The 16,291-nt window shown below is 42.8% G+C and overlaps 4 protein-coding genes across 8 annotated transcripts in view; 2 read left to right on the forward strand and 2 right to left on the reverse strand.

Annotated features, from left to right (window-relative positions):
* Positions 1 to 3,977, forward strand: part of LOC112459798 (calcium/calmodulin-dependent protein kinase type 1) — a 15,234-nt gene extending 11,257 nt beyond the window's left edge. For all 4 annotated transcript variants that reach the window (XM_025024119.1, XM_025024120.1, XM_025024121.1 and 1 more), the window contains 2 exons: positions 43 to 130; positions 219 to 3,977. In XM_025024119.1, coding sequence (XP_024879887.1) covers positions 43 to 130; positions 219 to 425 — 295 coding nt within the window. In that variant the 3' untranslated portion in view covers positions 426 to 3,977. The remainder of the gene's footprint in view (positions 1 to 42; positions 131 to 218) is intronic.
* Positions 3,978 to 6,110: 2,133 nt separating this feature from the next.
* On the reverse strand, positions 6,111 to 10,417 carry LOC112459796 (sorting nexin lst-4). Its single transcript, XM_025024116.1, has 5 exons — positions 9,598 to 10,417; positions 9,246 to 9,435; positions 8,587 to 9,044; positions 7,801 to 8,496; positions 6,111 to 7,705 (listed from the first exon to the last, which is right to left on the reverse strand). Exons 1-5 carry the CDS (start codon positions 9,610 to 9,612, stop codon positions 7,454 to 7,456), a joined length of 1,611 nt encoding a protein of 536 aa, XP_024879884.1. The 5' UTR covers positions 9,613 to 10,417; the 3' UTR covers positions 6,111 to 7,453.
* A 274-nt stretch (positions 10,418 to 10,691) lies between these two features.
* Positions 10,692 to 11,789, forward strand: LOC112459797 (mitochondrial import inner membrane translocase subunit Tim29). Its single transcript, XM_025024118.1, has 3 exons — positions 10,692 to 10,936; positions 11,011 to 11,112; positions 11,182 to 11,789. Exons 1-3 carry the CDS (start codon positions 10,792 to 10,794, stop codon positions 11,598 to 11,600), a joined length of 666 nt encoding a protein of 221 aa, XP_024879886.1. The 5' UTR covers positions 10,692 to 10,791; the 3' UTR covers positions 11,601 to 11,789.
* Positions 11,785 to 15,502, reverse strand: LOC112459795 (1,4-alpha-glucan-branching enzyme). Of its 2 annotated transcripts, none has more exons than XM_025024115.1 (11): positions 15,297 to 15,502; positions 15,032 to 15,215; positions 14,773 to 14,942; positions 14,431 to 14,666; positions 14,152 to 14,361; positions 13,752 to 14,059; positions 13,435 to 13,635; positions 13,002 to 13,354; positions 12,681 to 12,865; positions 12,273 to 12,564; positions 11,785 to 12,195 (listed from the first exon to the last, which is right to left on the reverse strand). In XM_025024115.1, exons 2-11 carry the CDS (start codon positions 15,142 to 15,144, stop codon positions 12,188 to 12,190), a joined length of 2,076 nt encoding a protein of 691 aa, XP_024879883.1. In that variant the 5' UTR covers positions 15,145 to 15,215; positions 15,297 to 15,502; the 3' UTR covers positions 11,785 to 12,187. The 2 variants fall into 2 exon arrangements, with proteins under 2 accessions (XP_024879883.1, XP_024879882.1); XM_025024114.1 differs by having other exon boundaries at positions 15,293 to 15,502.
* Positions 15,503 to 16,291: the final 789 nt, after the last annotated feature.

Genomic DNA, 16,291 nt, shown 5'->3' on the forward strand with positions numbered 1-16,291 from the left:
AATGATCTATAGCACGTTGTAATACAATATTAATATTTTCAGGATTTCTGGCAACGCGGCTAGCAATAAAAACATCCATAGTACTGTATCCGAACAACTTAAAAAGAACTTTGCCAAGTCGAAATGGAAGGTTGGTATCGCCGGTTGATTAGTACGCTATTAATGGTCTATGTGTCTTTGCTCACCAAAAATGTTCCTTTCTTGTATCATGACTGCAGCAAGCGTACCACGCAGCCACGGTCATACGTCAGATGCAACGGCTGGCGCTAAACAGCGGTCAGCAACAGCAGCAACAGCAGCAGCAGCAGCAAGAGGGTACAGGCTCCAGCGGCAACCCTACGCAATCTTCAGAGCACGCGCAGGTCAGCTGCAACCAGCACACGGGACCGCTGGGACCGCCACCCTCGAGCAATCTCAGCAATTGAAGCAGACACGCGAGTCCGTGCTCACCGTGTCAAGCCTGATGTTTACGAATCTCACTTCTCACTCCATTCCAATCACTCCCGCCAACTGTACTCGCCGCCGCTATACATGTGCAACAAACGCTTCAAGCTGTGGGACAGATAACGCACCGCTCTGTCCACTCTCTTTCAGGACAATGTGTCGCAACTTGGAAAGCAACGGAAGCATAAGAAGAGCTGAGCCTAAGCACCACTAGAGTCACGTGCGCGCACGCGAAGGGCAACGTACCATGCGACATAGCCGTCGTTTTCAAGCTACAAGAGCGAGGGGGATAGATTAGAGCCAATTTGCTTCGCGCCAGTGACGCGTACACATACACGTAAACATATATACATGTACACGCAGAAACACAGTTACCATCGAAAGGCGTAAACTACAATTCGCTTTGGCTGGTCCATGCGAAACAATTTGGACTTGTACCTTCTTCTATAGCAGTGTGACAGTTACATTTGCAGGCTTCATTCTTATGATTTACGACGTTTCCTATGTTACACATGCATGAGCAATAGCTTGTAGCAGTTTGCAGAATACTTTTCGCATCGATCTGATAACAGGATTAAGAGGCGGTTACATCTCTAGAGATAAGACTTAAAGAACGTGTGCCGCGATCATGGCTGCGCACTTTGTTAGATCGAATCCGTTCTATATATACATATATATAATAAAGTATATATAGATATATACATATAAATATATGCATTACGCGAACAGTACAACGACAGGTTTTTATATTTTATAAAATTCGGTGTAATAAGTAGCAGCGCGGCTATTTGATACAATTCTGTGCAGCATAGAGACCCAGGTACCGTTAGACACGGATGAATATGATTCCATGTTACGGTTCCTATGTAATTCGATCCTCGCAAGCTGTAACATACACCTTGGTACGATATAGAATATTCCCTATCTACTTACAGAAGTCGAGTTGGACTTTTCAGTTAGTAATCCGCAAAAAGTTACTATCAAAACGTAGACGATATCGAGAGGTCGCTTAATGCACAGAGACGTAGCCTGATCTGTTTTTTTCTCTCTTTTTTCTCTCTCTCTCTCTCTGTCTCTCTCTGTCTGTCTTTTATCTTATTTTATTGACGCATGTTTCTGTATTTTTTTTGATAGCTGAGACATGCCCCCGCTTATGTAAATGCTTACACAGCAGACACTTGTGTACACGGTGCTATTTTACTGCACAAAATGTATCCTGTATGTATATTTCTCTCTTTTAACATATACGTAGTGATATTATATTAATATAAGACCCTGAATGGGATCTGCTAAGCTAGCTTGACACTTGAAAACATATATATGTACATTATTCTGCTAACATTAATATATACAGCACTACTATACTTTTATTTCTACAAAATGTAAGATGTACATAATGCACAAATTCGCATCTAAACTTACATAGACTATCTTGCGTGCCTGATTTTAAGATATAGACATGAGGAATAATTCTGTAAAGTTACTATTGCAACGCGATCTTAATTATTTTCATATATGCGTAAAGGTATTCCATTGCTGTTACACTTTATGTCTCGATTTAACGGTTATGATATTTCGTATCACGGGCTGATGTATATTTTATATATATACTTAATTTTTTACAGTTTTTTATTAAGAAAAATACTATACGTAAAGAAAAAGTAATATTATTTTTTAAACATCGGTGTGTGTGCCATATACATGGTTACTGTACGATAGAGGCACGCTAGACAGACAATGGAGAACTGAGCTAATTAATTTTACGCTTGTATCGTTTTATCTTTAAGACGCAAGAAGGAAATCGGCTCGAAAGTGCAATTTATTCCTAGCACCGATTTATACACAGCGCGAGTATTTGTCCTCGTTAATATATGAGTCAATGAGAGATGAAAGAAAATGTTACTTAATGATCGACTTGTTTGTTATTATTTTCACGTGACGTCAGCAGAAATGCAGTAAAAAATTTGCACTTTTTACGATGATAATTTTACCTTATCAAGACTGGTAAAACAGAAGATTGATTTGTTTGTATTCGTACGAAATATAAATATGTACAGTTGTTGATCGAGTTCGGACGAGAGTTTCGTGCCTTTACATCGTTATCGAAGTGAATGCACCAAGGTCATTAAAAATCCAGGCCTTAATCAAAATATATTTTGAACGCGTGTCCCGTTGTGGAAATGCGTGCGATTGCTGGAATGAATATTATAATTAAATTTGATAAACTGATGCCGAGGCACGCAACTGAACAATGTAAAACTACTGTTTAATCGCGAAACTAAGTTATCTTTTGCGAGACATATCCACGAGTAAATTCAGAGACCGACTAGCGATTTCTGTGTTTTATAGTCAGCTGAAAGTAGACATTCTTGTGGCTCTCGTTGAAAGGTCCGAGCACCGAAAAGATAAAAATGAAAAAAAAGAAAAAAGAACGCTACGTGCACTTTACCGAGCAGGCATCTCTGTTGTTACAGTGTATTCTCTCTTTCTCTTCGAATTAAACTATATAATAATCTCTCGGCATTATCATGTTAGGCATCCGTCCGTACAGCGGGCACTTCTCGATGTAAGAGTATAATATAGAGAATTATAGAGAGAGAAGAGCATGTGTGCGACCGATGCGATAATCACCTTGGGGATGCGTTGGAGAACATCGGTCTGTATAGTGGAGTCTCGTCTATTCGAAAGATCCTGGTTTTGACTTTAAAATAGCTTTTTTTTGCGAAGGAAAAGAATCGGAACGCCGATTAAAAAAGTTCGAGATTAGACCTCGTACTTTTTACTTTGGTGTCAGAGTCTCGTGTTCTCGATCGCAGCCCTAAAACAACTCCAATAACGACGGACACTACTTCATGGCCGTAGAATAAGTTTACTGGTAACGCGATAAAGCACATAAGTAAATGACGTTCACGATTACCGCTAATGATTACCGTTAATTATACGCTTCTCCAAGTACCTCGGGTATGGTTAATTCACTGAATATTATTGGTGTCTTTCATTGTATAAATTGACTTCTGAAGTGCCTTGGATGACATGATGATGGTACATTACCATACGTGCCATTAGTAGAAACTTTCGTAGGTGCTTATCACTGAACGTGTTCGAATATCCGTTATGTTGCGCGAGACAAGTTTCTTTGATTAGGACTCGTAGATTTTTCAGGTGCTCAAGTCGACGTACTTGTAAGAGATCTACGTACAGCGATCCACGATGCAAATTAGCTAGTGTGTGTATGTGTGCGCGAAGGATTGAAAATTATCGCGCGCACGCCGTACGTATTTTTCTCATCGGTACGATGTTTCGATAGATAATATATATTATTTTGACCGTGCAGTTGTAGTTCGAGTAAACACACACTCCTTGCGTTCTTTCGATTCCAGTGCTAAAGTGCTTCGCATGTAATCAACATCATGTCATCTAATAAGAGAGATTCGCTAGGAAACATTCGTTTTTCGTTAATAAGACGCGCGCGTTGTGATGGCTCTGCGATGAAAATTCTAAAGAAAAGTAGAAAAAAATGAAAAAAAAAAAAAGAAAAGAAAACGGGAGATTCAGAGACGGAGCTTTAGCTTGTATTCAAAGTACCGTGCCACGTGAACAAACACATATCGGCAGGAATACTGTAAATGTGATGTAAAGATAAGCTGATTCTAAGTATAGCGACGAGAACGAATTGTTAGTGAAATCTCATCTATAGGAAACAAAAAATATGTAAAGGCCAATCTGACTGCTGTGTGCATAGAGAGCGAGAAAGAGAACGATAGAAGTAGCGTGATGATGCAGGACGATGTTGAAGGTCCCCCTCGAGGTTCTCTTCAGCCGGATCCTTTGACATCGGTGTGCGTATATTATTACCGAGATATTTCGAATATTATCTAGAAGGCGAGCGTCGCACCTCGTGCTTGTAACGCGCGGTGCGTTAAGGGGATGCTGGAGCCGTCTGTTTTACCGGCATTTTTTGTCGGCACGTAGCGTCGTATTAATTTGACAGAATTAAAAATCCTTCTCCAGAATTGCAGTACATACATTAATGATTCGGGGAAACTCCGATTTTATATAGAAAACGAGAAAAAATTACGGAAGTACAGATTTCCTTATCCTACTCTTATCCCAATATGGCGTCTCGAGTTGCGGCGAGCTGTCAGCTCGTCACAAGATGTATTTCATATAAGAGATATACCATTGGTACGAACGCGAAAACAAGTTTCCCCGAATTGCACAACAAGAAAAACATCGATAAACCCCCCAAATCAAGATTTGGAAGCGTAATATAAAAGTATAATGTCGGTGCGCATCGTGCGTATGTGTGCGTGCAATGTAGCGTGCTATCCTTGTCTATATCTTTGTCTATACAAGGACAGATATAGTTCGCCGGTCTTTTTTACTGACGCCGATCGAGTTCGGCTACGGCTCCAGCATCCCCTTAACGCCCGACACACACTAATATCTTTTTACTCATCTACTGTATTTTTCTCATTGTACGTACAAGGCTTGCGATCGTTACGCTAGGAAACGCAAACACACATCGGGAATTTATTCGGCGCTCGTCACCCGGAGGAGACGACGTTTGCCATCTTATTATCGCAAAGTAAAGTTACAAAGTGCAGAAGAAACTCTCTATACTGTAATAAATATGATACGCGAGACGATTCGCGCGAGTGACCGTTGCCACCGCGCGCTCGACGCCGTAAAGAGAATAATCAGAATAAAGATAAAATAGTTTACAATGTGCCAATGTTTAAAATGTCCTTTCGGTGATGTTGGACGCGACGACAGCTTATTATCTCTTCGTTACGCTCGATTCGGCGATATTACGCATCTCACTGTCCTATCGGGCTCTGCGACCCCTGAAAGCTTAACTGTGTAATATAGCTCATGTTCTTTACATATTGCGGCCTACGTCTGAGAGAGCGTGTATTTGAGAAAATGAGAGATACACAGGGGAGAGAGTAAATCCTATTTTATATGTTACCTGAAATGCTGCTCTTTTTTGAAAATGTACATTTTCCGTTAAACGAAAATCCACGCCGACGGAGGTCGGAAGCTATATTCTTTTCGGGAAGAAGAATGATTGGCCTTACGAAAGATTAACGATCGATATACATATTTTGAGAGGTAGAATCTCAAGTACTACAGCGAACGGCGCATTAAATGTGCGACTTGATTTTGTTTATTTGACCTCATTTAATTGACGATTATATGCGTGATCATGCGGTTGCACAAAGCAGGGCGCTATTTTTTGTACGAGTTGCTTATATAAATTAGAAAAGGGAAAGAATGTCGCATGTGTGTGCAATATACACGTCCAAGTACTTTAGAAAGACTGCTATTTCTACCATCAATGACGTGGGGGACAGTAGGTACGAATGGATCTGTTGATTCCTCTTTATACGAATTGTCTTTCACACGCGTGTATACTCGCCATTAGCAAGCACAATAATTTCTTTTTTCTTTCGATGACGATCAAAGTCTTTGAATATCATTCGTTGACTTTTATTTGTACAGATATAATATACCGCGTTAATCACATTTAAGAGCGTCAAGTTCCACGCTGATACACCAAGAAATATTTTGTTAATGAAATTGAATTCAATTTAAGAAGGCGTGGCAATGATAGGAAGCGGTACGAACATTGTTTATAATGGTAGTTAATTGAGAATGTGATAAAATAATAAATGATATTTAATTCTTGACTCAACAGCCATTTATTACACAACTCCTTTCCAAAAGAGGATGCTGTTATTTTTCTTCGCTGATATCGTTTATAAAAATTGATATTTGGTGCCTATGTTTATACATATACATATAAGCTCTGTTATTTGTACATTTTATTTAAATGCGATAACAAGAATGTTACGTGTCTTATGCTTCGTTATTTTTCTCTATACGTGTATTTCTTACAAAAAAAATGTAGAGTTTCATGTCATTCACGATCACACAAATAATAATACGTTTCGTTAAACGTACATATAAAACGGCTGCCTTTAATAGCAAGAACACCCTATATTAGCAAGATAATTTATCTTTCGCTTCTCATTCACATGCGACAAACAATTTAATTCTTACCGCAACAGAATGAATACGTGCGGAGAGAAATTTCAAGTATGATATAAACATTAAAATCTTACAAAGCAGAATTTCATAATGCATCATATATGATATATATTTAGCTGCTCATTAAACACGTCTGATTTTTTCACATTACGACGAAAATATTCCGCGTAGCGCGATTACTTTTACACAATTACTTGTTTGATTTTTATTATTTTATTTAAAAATAATCACACGCGTGCGCTAGTACAGAATATCGCGAGCAATCTTGCGATGCTGCAATTCCTCAACTACTTCATATGGAGAGCCGATGGACAAAACACAATCCGATGATCAACTTTTAACGTCGCACACAGCACGGATACGAATATTTATAATTATTAAGTATTATTATATGCATAACAATTCACGTTGCAATGATACATGATTAAATTTCGTGATTGAACTTTATACTAAAGTCGAGACTTTTTGTGGACCTTGTAAAATTCGAGTCGGTATAACACACGATAATATTCCGGTGATTCGATATCACACCCCTTCATTAAGAATCCATCGTGAGAAATTATTCGGATAGAATCGAAATTTTGCGAAAGGCGAACCAACTAATTTCGGAGATCGATTATCGAGATGCAGTAAACATTAAAATTAATATCAACGTAAAATATATTATTACAATTTTTTATCAATATTAATGATATATCAATGATCATCGCGTGATTTACGTCAATTCCAGCCATATACCGAATCTTAACGCGATCACTTGACAAATATTTGATCGGTTGTACACAGCCTATTCAACTCTGACTGTGGTGATTCAAATAAACTGTGTATCTGATATACACATTTAACTGAAATTTTACGCATTTTATCCGTTATGATATCTTTTTGTCAACACTAATATCTGGGCCTTAGAGCGACCGGATTATGTTACTTAGGCAGATCGTGGCAATTACGAGTATCATTCGTCGAACGCGTTTAACGCCTCCCGCAGTTTATCGACTATTTTCTGATAGAAGGCGATCTGTTCCGTGAGATGCGTCCTTACGGCCTTATTTATATGCACTTCCCGTTCCGTCTGGAAATGAGTCTCCTCGGCGATCAGTGCGCGAGCTATCACGTCAGTTCGATGGGAGAGCTCGCGTAATTGCTGTGGCTCCATTTTATGCTCACTGACCAGTCGCTCGCAATCTCTTCGTTTTTGCATGGCGCTCTGCAAAAGAACAAGAAACACGAACGCATTGAAAATTAATTTGTTTAGATAACGTTACGTACGTCACGCCGCGACACCGCGACACCGCGAAATACCTTATGAATGCTGGTGACGTCGGGAAAACTGCTAATAATACCGCGATAAATGTGAAACTTATCAGATAACGGTTCCCAATCGAACTTTGGCTGTTCCTCAAACAGCCTGCCGATATCGTTGTAAGCGTCGCCGGTTGCCTTCAACGCGCGCGTCAACCTCCCGCGACCGTTGTCATCCGCCTCCAGAGCGTGGCTGAGCGACGCGAACGATTGACCGATCTTTTGGAATTCCCTTTTATACAGAACCTGGTGTTTCTTCGCTTGATCGACCGCCATGGCCATGAAGTTCTTCACCACCGGATCCAGACCGCTGATAAATCTAACGAAGGCATCGGTCTGGATCTCCATTTTTATGACGTCCAGTGGCGTGTCCGGACACTGAATGGCATTGAAGTAATTCACGCCCAGCAGCTCGTCCTTCTCCGCCTGTCGTTTCCCTGCCTTCCATCGCTTCTCGTCCGTGCAGGTGATAAAGTGCTCCCAGACACGACTGCGCGACAGAACGGGATGTCGACACACGTAGTCCACAAACTCCTGCAGTTGCGTACGTCGATGCTCGATAAACGCGTCCTCGTAGCGCCCGGATATCTGCTTATCGGGCAGAGGCGGGATCGGGACGAAGCAATACTTTTCCTCTAAGCGTTCGTGCAGCCAATCGAAATGCTTGTACCTTCTCGAGACTTGTATATTATTGAACTGCAATGTACGTATGTATTATGTTAATATTCGAGATAGATATTCAATCAACACAGACGAGAAAAAGAAAATGTAACACGTTCTGTTTACCGTAGGAGTCAATTGATAGACAATGAAACTCTTGAGACCCTTCAGCTTAGATTCCTTCTTGGGCGACGTGACGACGCACGTGTAGGACTCCCCAGTCGGCAGCCACGTGCACCGACCGCCCTCTCCTTCCTCTATAAAGATCTTTTCGCTCTCAGGCACAGTCACCATTCTGACGCCCAGCAGGAAACTATCTTCTCCCGACTTGATCAGCGTGGAAAACTTGTTGTTTTTCTTTGGTACGTTGGGTATAGGTCTCTCTGGTATCACAGAATGTATAGTATGCATCGACACTTGATCGCCGTAGTCGCCAGCGTTATTCTGCTGCGACAGTGGCACAGGCTGTGGCTGCTGCTGCTGCGTGGGCGGAACGTAAGCCTGCGTCTGTCCAACTTCGGAATCGTCGTCCCAGTCATCGTCCCAATAATCTCCCGAGCTTTGTTGGGACGATGTCATAGTATCTATACACACATACATACATATATATAACATAAAGCACGTCACGTATACAGATATCGACATTACATAATTTTCCAAAAGCAAGCTTATCTTTTATCAGATAATCATATTAACATACGGCGAAAATAGATAGTGTAGCATTGGATATCACGTTCAAAATGTATACGTAAATTCTCCTAAATAAAATAAACAACCGCACGTACTGGAGGGCGGCGCGGCTTGGTCGACCACTTGGACGTACGCCGCCGGGAACAGTCCCGATTGTCCGGTCTGATTAAATCCCTCACACCAGCCATCTCCCACGTTGTCTCGTATGACAGTCAGAAGCTCGCCGGCGGTGATCGACAGCTCCGCCGTGCCCGACTCGCCCGTGAAGTCGTACAGCGCTCTCACCTGCGAAGAGAAAAAGCGAGAGGAGTAGAAGCGGACAAAGAGTCGTCTCGTGCTAACAACAGAGTGAGTCATAGCGAGAACGGAGTTGACCGAACTCGGTAAACGTGGCTCGCTCGCTCTCTCTCTCTCTCTCTCCCTCGCGAGGCTTCTCCCCGCGCGTACCTGGTGGTTCTCCATCGTGCGGGATTCGCGCGCGCGTGGCCCGGACCCGGACGCGTCCCGGTCGCCGAGAGAGATATTCAAACACCGCCGAGATGCTGCGCCCGGTCACATTCCCACTCCTCGCCACCCGCCGTCACGAGCCGTTTGACATTTGCGCGCTCGCACCTCGCCTGCACCTTCGCTCGCGTATACCCGGCGTACACCCGCGTGCGCCGCGAGCGACGAGCTGGGGATGACTGTACCACCGAGAGTCAACCGAGAGTGACAGCGCCTGACAGCAGTGACAGCCCGCCGCCGCCGCCGCCTCTTAATTGCACCACCTACATATCCCCTTCCTTCGTCCGACCGTCCTCGCGCCTCGCGCGAATCTCGCACTCGCAATTTTATCTCTTTCCGTTTCCTCCCGACGGAGCTACGGATCCGTCGTATCCGTTTCTTGATTGCGTTTACCCGGTTCACCGCCGTTCACCGCGGTTCCCCTCGCTCCTTTGTCTCTTTTCAAAACGTGAAATGAAATCACCCGACTGGAAATATCTATTTCATTTCGAGTATCTATACGTTATTTCGTGGATACGGAAAGGTGTAGCAAAAAGGGCGGCCGAGTTATCACGCGCTCGCGTTCACCATCGTCGACACTGTCGACAGGAGCGGGGGACCGATCGTGCCGGAGGCAGATCGCAGCTGATCGAACATGACGATGACCGCGGATGACGGCACGATCGACAACTCGGTGATTTGTCGCGCGCGAACGCGAGCGAGGGCAAGCGAAGGTTAGAGAAATCGAGAACCGGCCACCGCGCGGATCCGCCTGTAGTGCTCGGCTGCAAAGTGCAAACAGCCGCAAACACGGACCAAAAACCTTTCGAAACTTTTGGCCAAGATTATACAACGAAACGACGCAGCCACGCGAATAACGAGAGTTTACGAGAGGCGGAAGATGGGCCATGGGCCGCGATGGAAAATACTTGGCTGCCAAAAAGTCCCTAGGATTCCAGGAAATTCCCTAGCCAGTCGTCAATTATTATGGGTGGGTTGCAGTGAGATTTCGCCAGATGGCACGCGACCTCGAGTCAACGTTGCGGGGTTATGTTTCCGGCGTGGCGTGACATAACCTGTCATATTTAAATGCCGTCGTAGCTTAGCCCTAAATTTCGTATAATGATGTCGTGACCGAGATCTCTACGGAGGTTTGACATGAGTTCCCAACAAATACTCCAGCTTCCTCACAGACTCAGGGGAGCCTTTAAGCTGCTCACGTCCAGGTTTAATGAAGTTGGCATTAAAATTAGGAGCTACGAGATGCCCGAGAGGATCAAAGGCACCTTACTTGAACGCTGGAGTAAATAACAAATGCGATCGACGTATCACGTTCTAATTGTTGGAATAATGTGTAATACTTTTTCTGTTTTGCAGCGAAATATTGGCACGGTCTGTATGTGGATTATAAGGATGTCGCGATTGACGTAGCCAAAGATTGCAGAGAACGTCCTGTACGTGCCGTAATATATAGTACACGTGCGTATCATTTTTTCAATATTATATAATATCTATATTATATTTATATGAAAATAATTTGTACTATAGTTCTAGGAGGCTGCTTCTACTCTAATCGACACAATCCAGACGAGACTATGTTCAGGGAGCACGTGATACAGAGCAGTATAAAGCTGATGCAGGTGGGAGAACCTATACGCAATCCTGTCTCTGTGCAGCACATAAAATGGTTGGAGCAATGCTACAACGAGGGATTAATCAGGAGGCTCAATTTGGGCATTCTGTCTCTGATTTGGTTGGACAATTATGACAAAGACTGTTCCTTGTACAAGGCTGTCTGTCCTTACCTAAAACCACGATACGTAACCTTCCACGAAAGGATAGTGGATGTAGGCTTTCTAGACGAGTGGTGGCTATTGGAAGAAAAGATGAAAGACTATGACGTAAACGAGGCCGAATTTAGCGTTGCGGAAGCTGTGAACACGGCAGGCACTGTTTCAGCAGCGTAACAAATTTTAAGAAAGGATCCTCTTGTATTGTTTATAGTATGTAAAAAATATAAATTTTAAAAGTTTTCGAAAAACGAGTACATATATTCGTAAATTATCAATTAGGATACAAAATATTCTATATAAACTTGTGAATACATAGGCGCACGTAATTGTTAGAGTTGAATAAATCGAGAGACTATAATTAAACCGTGACTTGATCTTTTCTGTTTACAGAATATATTATGTTTATACAAATTTTATAGAAAAACATTTCACCAAAGTTTGTCTAAAATATATTACACGTTAATGACTTGCGAGTGTAAAACAACAAGATCTGAGAAAACGCACAAGTTTTATGCATCCAGCATTTACTGTCATTATTCTGTAATAGAGAAGTCTAGAGATATACAGTTGTGATTCACAAAAGGTTTTTTTTTCAGCATTTACCACGATATATCTCTAGATTCTCAGATATATATGTATATAGATATTTTATCGACGTATATTTTACAAAAATATGATCTCTGCACTTGACTAATTATCTATATTAGGTACATCTATCATTATACACGTTTCGAATAGTCTTCAGTCACGCGAGACAGCAGTTAGCGATCTAAAATGTAATCAGTTTTATTAATATTACGTGCCGCGAATAATAGCAATACGAAATATATCATATCAATACGTTACCAGTTTGTGCGTAAACTAACGCTGTACGGCGCGGAATGTAGATCATCATTTTGTGTTGATACGCAGAAAACGGTTCTGGTTGCGTAAAATGCTGTATGCTCGTGTCTACGCGACGTTCTCCTCCAAACTGTTCGTCGTCGCTACACAGAACGACCTTGTACGTTCCTGGGTTCTTTATACCGATCGGATAATCGGCGAACGACTTGACCGGATGAAAGTTAAAGACGAACACGACGTCAGCACGGTCGAACACGATCACTTTATCATCTTCGTGCTTCCAGCTCACGTAGCCCTATAAAATCAAGAGTTTATCTTACGCATTTAAAATTCCTTTAATCCTTTATTGCGTCGAGAGCAAATAAAATCACTCGGATAATAACGAAAACAAAAACTTTGAAAGCTACTTACAGGCGTGGCGTGCAACCATCCGTACTTGTCTTCGAGCGTATTCACAGCGCGATCCCACGTGTTCATATATTTATACTTGAGCATTTCGTCGTCCACTAAACTCCACTGACGTCTGGCATAATGGTAGCTATCTGAATTTCCGACCCTCGGAAAGTCCAGCCATTCGGGATGACCGAATTCATTGCCTGTAAAACGTACGTTCATGGAGTATCTCTGTGTGCGTACCGTTACATTTTTTCTCATAACGTGGTCATGTATTTCGAGGTACCGATCGTTGAGCAAAAGATTAATCCAAAAATTATTTATTTACTCGTTGCTCACCCATAAAGTTTAGATAAGCTTCGCCGCCCAGAGCATGCGTGATAAGTGTGATTAGATTGTGGAGGGCGATGCCACGAGAGATTATATCGCTGTGTGGACTGATCGTGCTCATGTGCGTATACATTTCCTTATCCATGAGCCAGAAAGCAATCGTCTTATCGCCTACGAGGGCCTGGTCGTGAGATTCGGAATAAGCGACCGCTTTCTCCATCCATCTTCGATTGGAGAGTGTGTGGCAAATGTCGCCGACCTTCCAGTCGTCATCTTTGACCTCTTTTAACAACTTGATCCACTTGTCGGGAATAGCCATGGCTAATCGGTAATCAAATCCCACACCACCTTCGGCGACGGGCCTTGAATATTTTATAAAATATATTAAAATAAATATTTTCAGCTGCTTTGATTTACGAAGGTTGATATATGTAGGTCTCACCTGCAAACGCCTGGCATTCCACTAACATCTTCGGCTATTGTGACGATTTCAGGATATATTTCGTGCAACATATGATTAGCGAGCATCAAATACACTATGCCCTCCACATCAACGTTCAACCCGAAATATTCGTCGTAATGACCACTGAAACCTTGTCCCAAGCCTCTCGAGTGATAAAGCATCGATGTGACGCCATCAAATCTGCCGAATACGATGGAATTTCGATACAAATTATATCTGTTTTATATTATATATGATATGAAAGTCGTAAACTTTTCTAATACACGTAGAGATGTGTTCTTATACAACGTAAGTACCTGAATCCATCAAAACCATATTCCTCGGTGTACCAACGTAGGTTGGACAGTAGGAATCGAAGTACTTCGTATTCTGCGTAATTGAAAAGTCTGCTGTCCCACAGCGAATGCTCGCCGCGAGGACCACTATGGAAGAAACACGCATCCGTACCATCAAACATATTCAGTCCGTCCAATGTGTTCTTGGAAGCGTGCGAATGTACCACGTCCAACAAAACGTAAAGACCGTGCTGATGCGCTACATCCACTAGCTCTTTTAACTCTTCTGGATTTCCATAGCGAGATGAGGCCGCGTAGAAAGAAGTCACCTGGTGATTTCAACAAGAAATATAGAGCTGAGCATTATATGCAATCATACATATAATCGTTTTACACGTTATTAGGTAAATAGGTGCGCAACCTGATATCCAAAACTGGCATAGTAGGCGTGCTCCATGATCGCCATTACTTGTATCGCGTTGTATCCTTGCCTTACAGTCCGTGGTATCACATCCCTGGCAAATTCCAAGTAGGTGCCGACACGAGGTTCCTGCGTACCAATTCCAACGTGGCATTCGTAAATCCTGAGACTGTCTGGTTTCTTTGGTTTGGGGTGCTTGAACTTGTAGGTCTAGAAAAGAAACATGGTAAATCTCTTTGTCACGTGCTAGAGGCATTTCTAATGGTACATGTCCAATACATTTTCTGGATGCCATATTCGTTGTTTGTAGGTAAGCCCTTCAGCTTTATTCTGCGTTACATACGTCGCCCAAGGGCTTAATCTTTCAAGCAGTTCGTTATTATGATTTTTGATGATGAGCTTCACTTCAGAGTTGTGCTTCAGAGGGCAACTGCCATCTGCGTTCGGAGGAAGATTCAACTCCCACTTGCCGTATTCCAACTTTTTATACGGCGTAGCAGTTCTTTGCCAATTATCTATACAACGAAACAGTTGTTCCAAGATAATTTTAGTTTAATATTAATCATGTCATTACAGTTGTGTGTGTGTGTGTGTGTGTGTGTAAGAAAAAATAACACATACTGAATTCTCCAGTTAGAAATACCTCCTGCGCACCGGGTGCCCATTCTTTCGCAACGACACTGTTGTCATCTTTGATATGAATACCGAAGCTCTCGTACGCAGTAGTAAATCGTTTCAGGTCCCCATCTCCCTCCTGTATCTTCTCGACGTAATCCAAGAACAGAGCATACCTGGAAAGGCGAGGGTAACTGTGGTTACCGGAGCATTCTCAACGAGTTATCGGCACTTGCACATAAAATCGCTATAAATAAAAAAGTACCTTCGTCGAATGTCAGTCTCGTACTGGTTCAGGTACGGGTCCCTCTCGAGGAGCGCTTTTATCTCCGGTACCTCGACCTGCGAGGGATCCATGCTGGACCACTTGCCACCCATGTTTCTATTGTGACGACGTACGTACGATTAACGAGATCAGCGGCGTGATCGCGGCTGGCGGCATGGACCGGCTAAAATTCGAATGTCACGTCAATGTCACACTGCCCCCTCTCCCTCTCTGCCCTCGACGTCAGTGGGTCATACGCACCTACCAAGTGGAACGGAGCCTCGGCCACATGGCACTATGGCAGCCGGAGCCAGATTCGACGGAAGTAAAAAGGAAAAAAAAACAATAAAAAAGAAAAGAGTCAGGCGGCCGCGTTTACGTAATTACGAATGATTACGAACGTCGCGAGAGCGACGAGCTCCGCTGTTTTGACCCGCGCGCGGCGCGCGCCCACCGCGGCGACCTTTGACACCGCCATGTTTATTCCATTCCCGCCATTCCCGCTGCGGTGTTTAAGTATTCTATTCTAGAGGCCTATTTACGAGCGAAGCCGATCGTAAATAATGCAAATATTGTAATTGCAAATGAGTGCATGACGAAACATCGAAGCTGCGACGCTGAAGATCATACGGGCGATCTTGCCACGTGGGAGTTTATCTCGTCGCGTGCCGAAGATAAGGTAAGGTAATCTCCCGTTTTATCATTCTTATTGGAGAGAGAGAGAGAGAGAGAGAAAGAGAGAAGGGACGATCGTGTTATTGGAGTAATCATGGCGATGATGAGGTATCACCTATCACCACGGGTCCGTCCTTCGCAACTGCACTTTCTGCGTTTAAAATGAGATAGATATATGCAATTAGACGACGGAGAGAAAAGGAGGGAAAACGTATGTATGTAATACATACAGGCCTGTTCTTTTTGCACGATTCATCTTTCCTCTTTTTCTTTTCTCGTGGAGAGAAAAAGAGAAAAGATAAACTGTGCAAGAAGTTCAGCTAAAAAGAACAGGCCTACACACACGCGTTACGTATGTACAGAACCTCGATCACCTCCAGGGAGCAATTGGCCGCGTTCAGCAAACACAACTGTTGAGTTTCGTCTTATCAACGCTCTGCGTTGATTGGTTGGTTCTAAAAGTAAGAGCCAATCACGTTCGACTGCTACTGAGCGGCTTGGTCTGCTGAACGCGCCCATTTAAGTTCTGACCGCTCGCCAAATGGCGGACATTTCAAACAAGGAACAACCGTGCAACGGAGTTTG

This window comes from Temnothorax curvispinosus, unplaced genomic scaffold (genome assembly GCF_003070985.1).
Source record: "Temnothorax curvispinosus isolate PA1 unplaced genomic scaffold, ASM307098v1 QBEX01010126.1, whole genome shotgun sequence".
NCBI classification, from domain to species: domain Eukaryota; kingdom Metazoa; phylum Arthropoda; class Insecta; order Hymenoptera; family Formicidae; genus Temnothorax; species Temnothorax curvispinosus.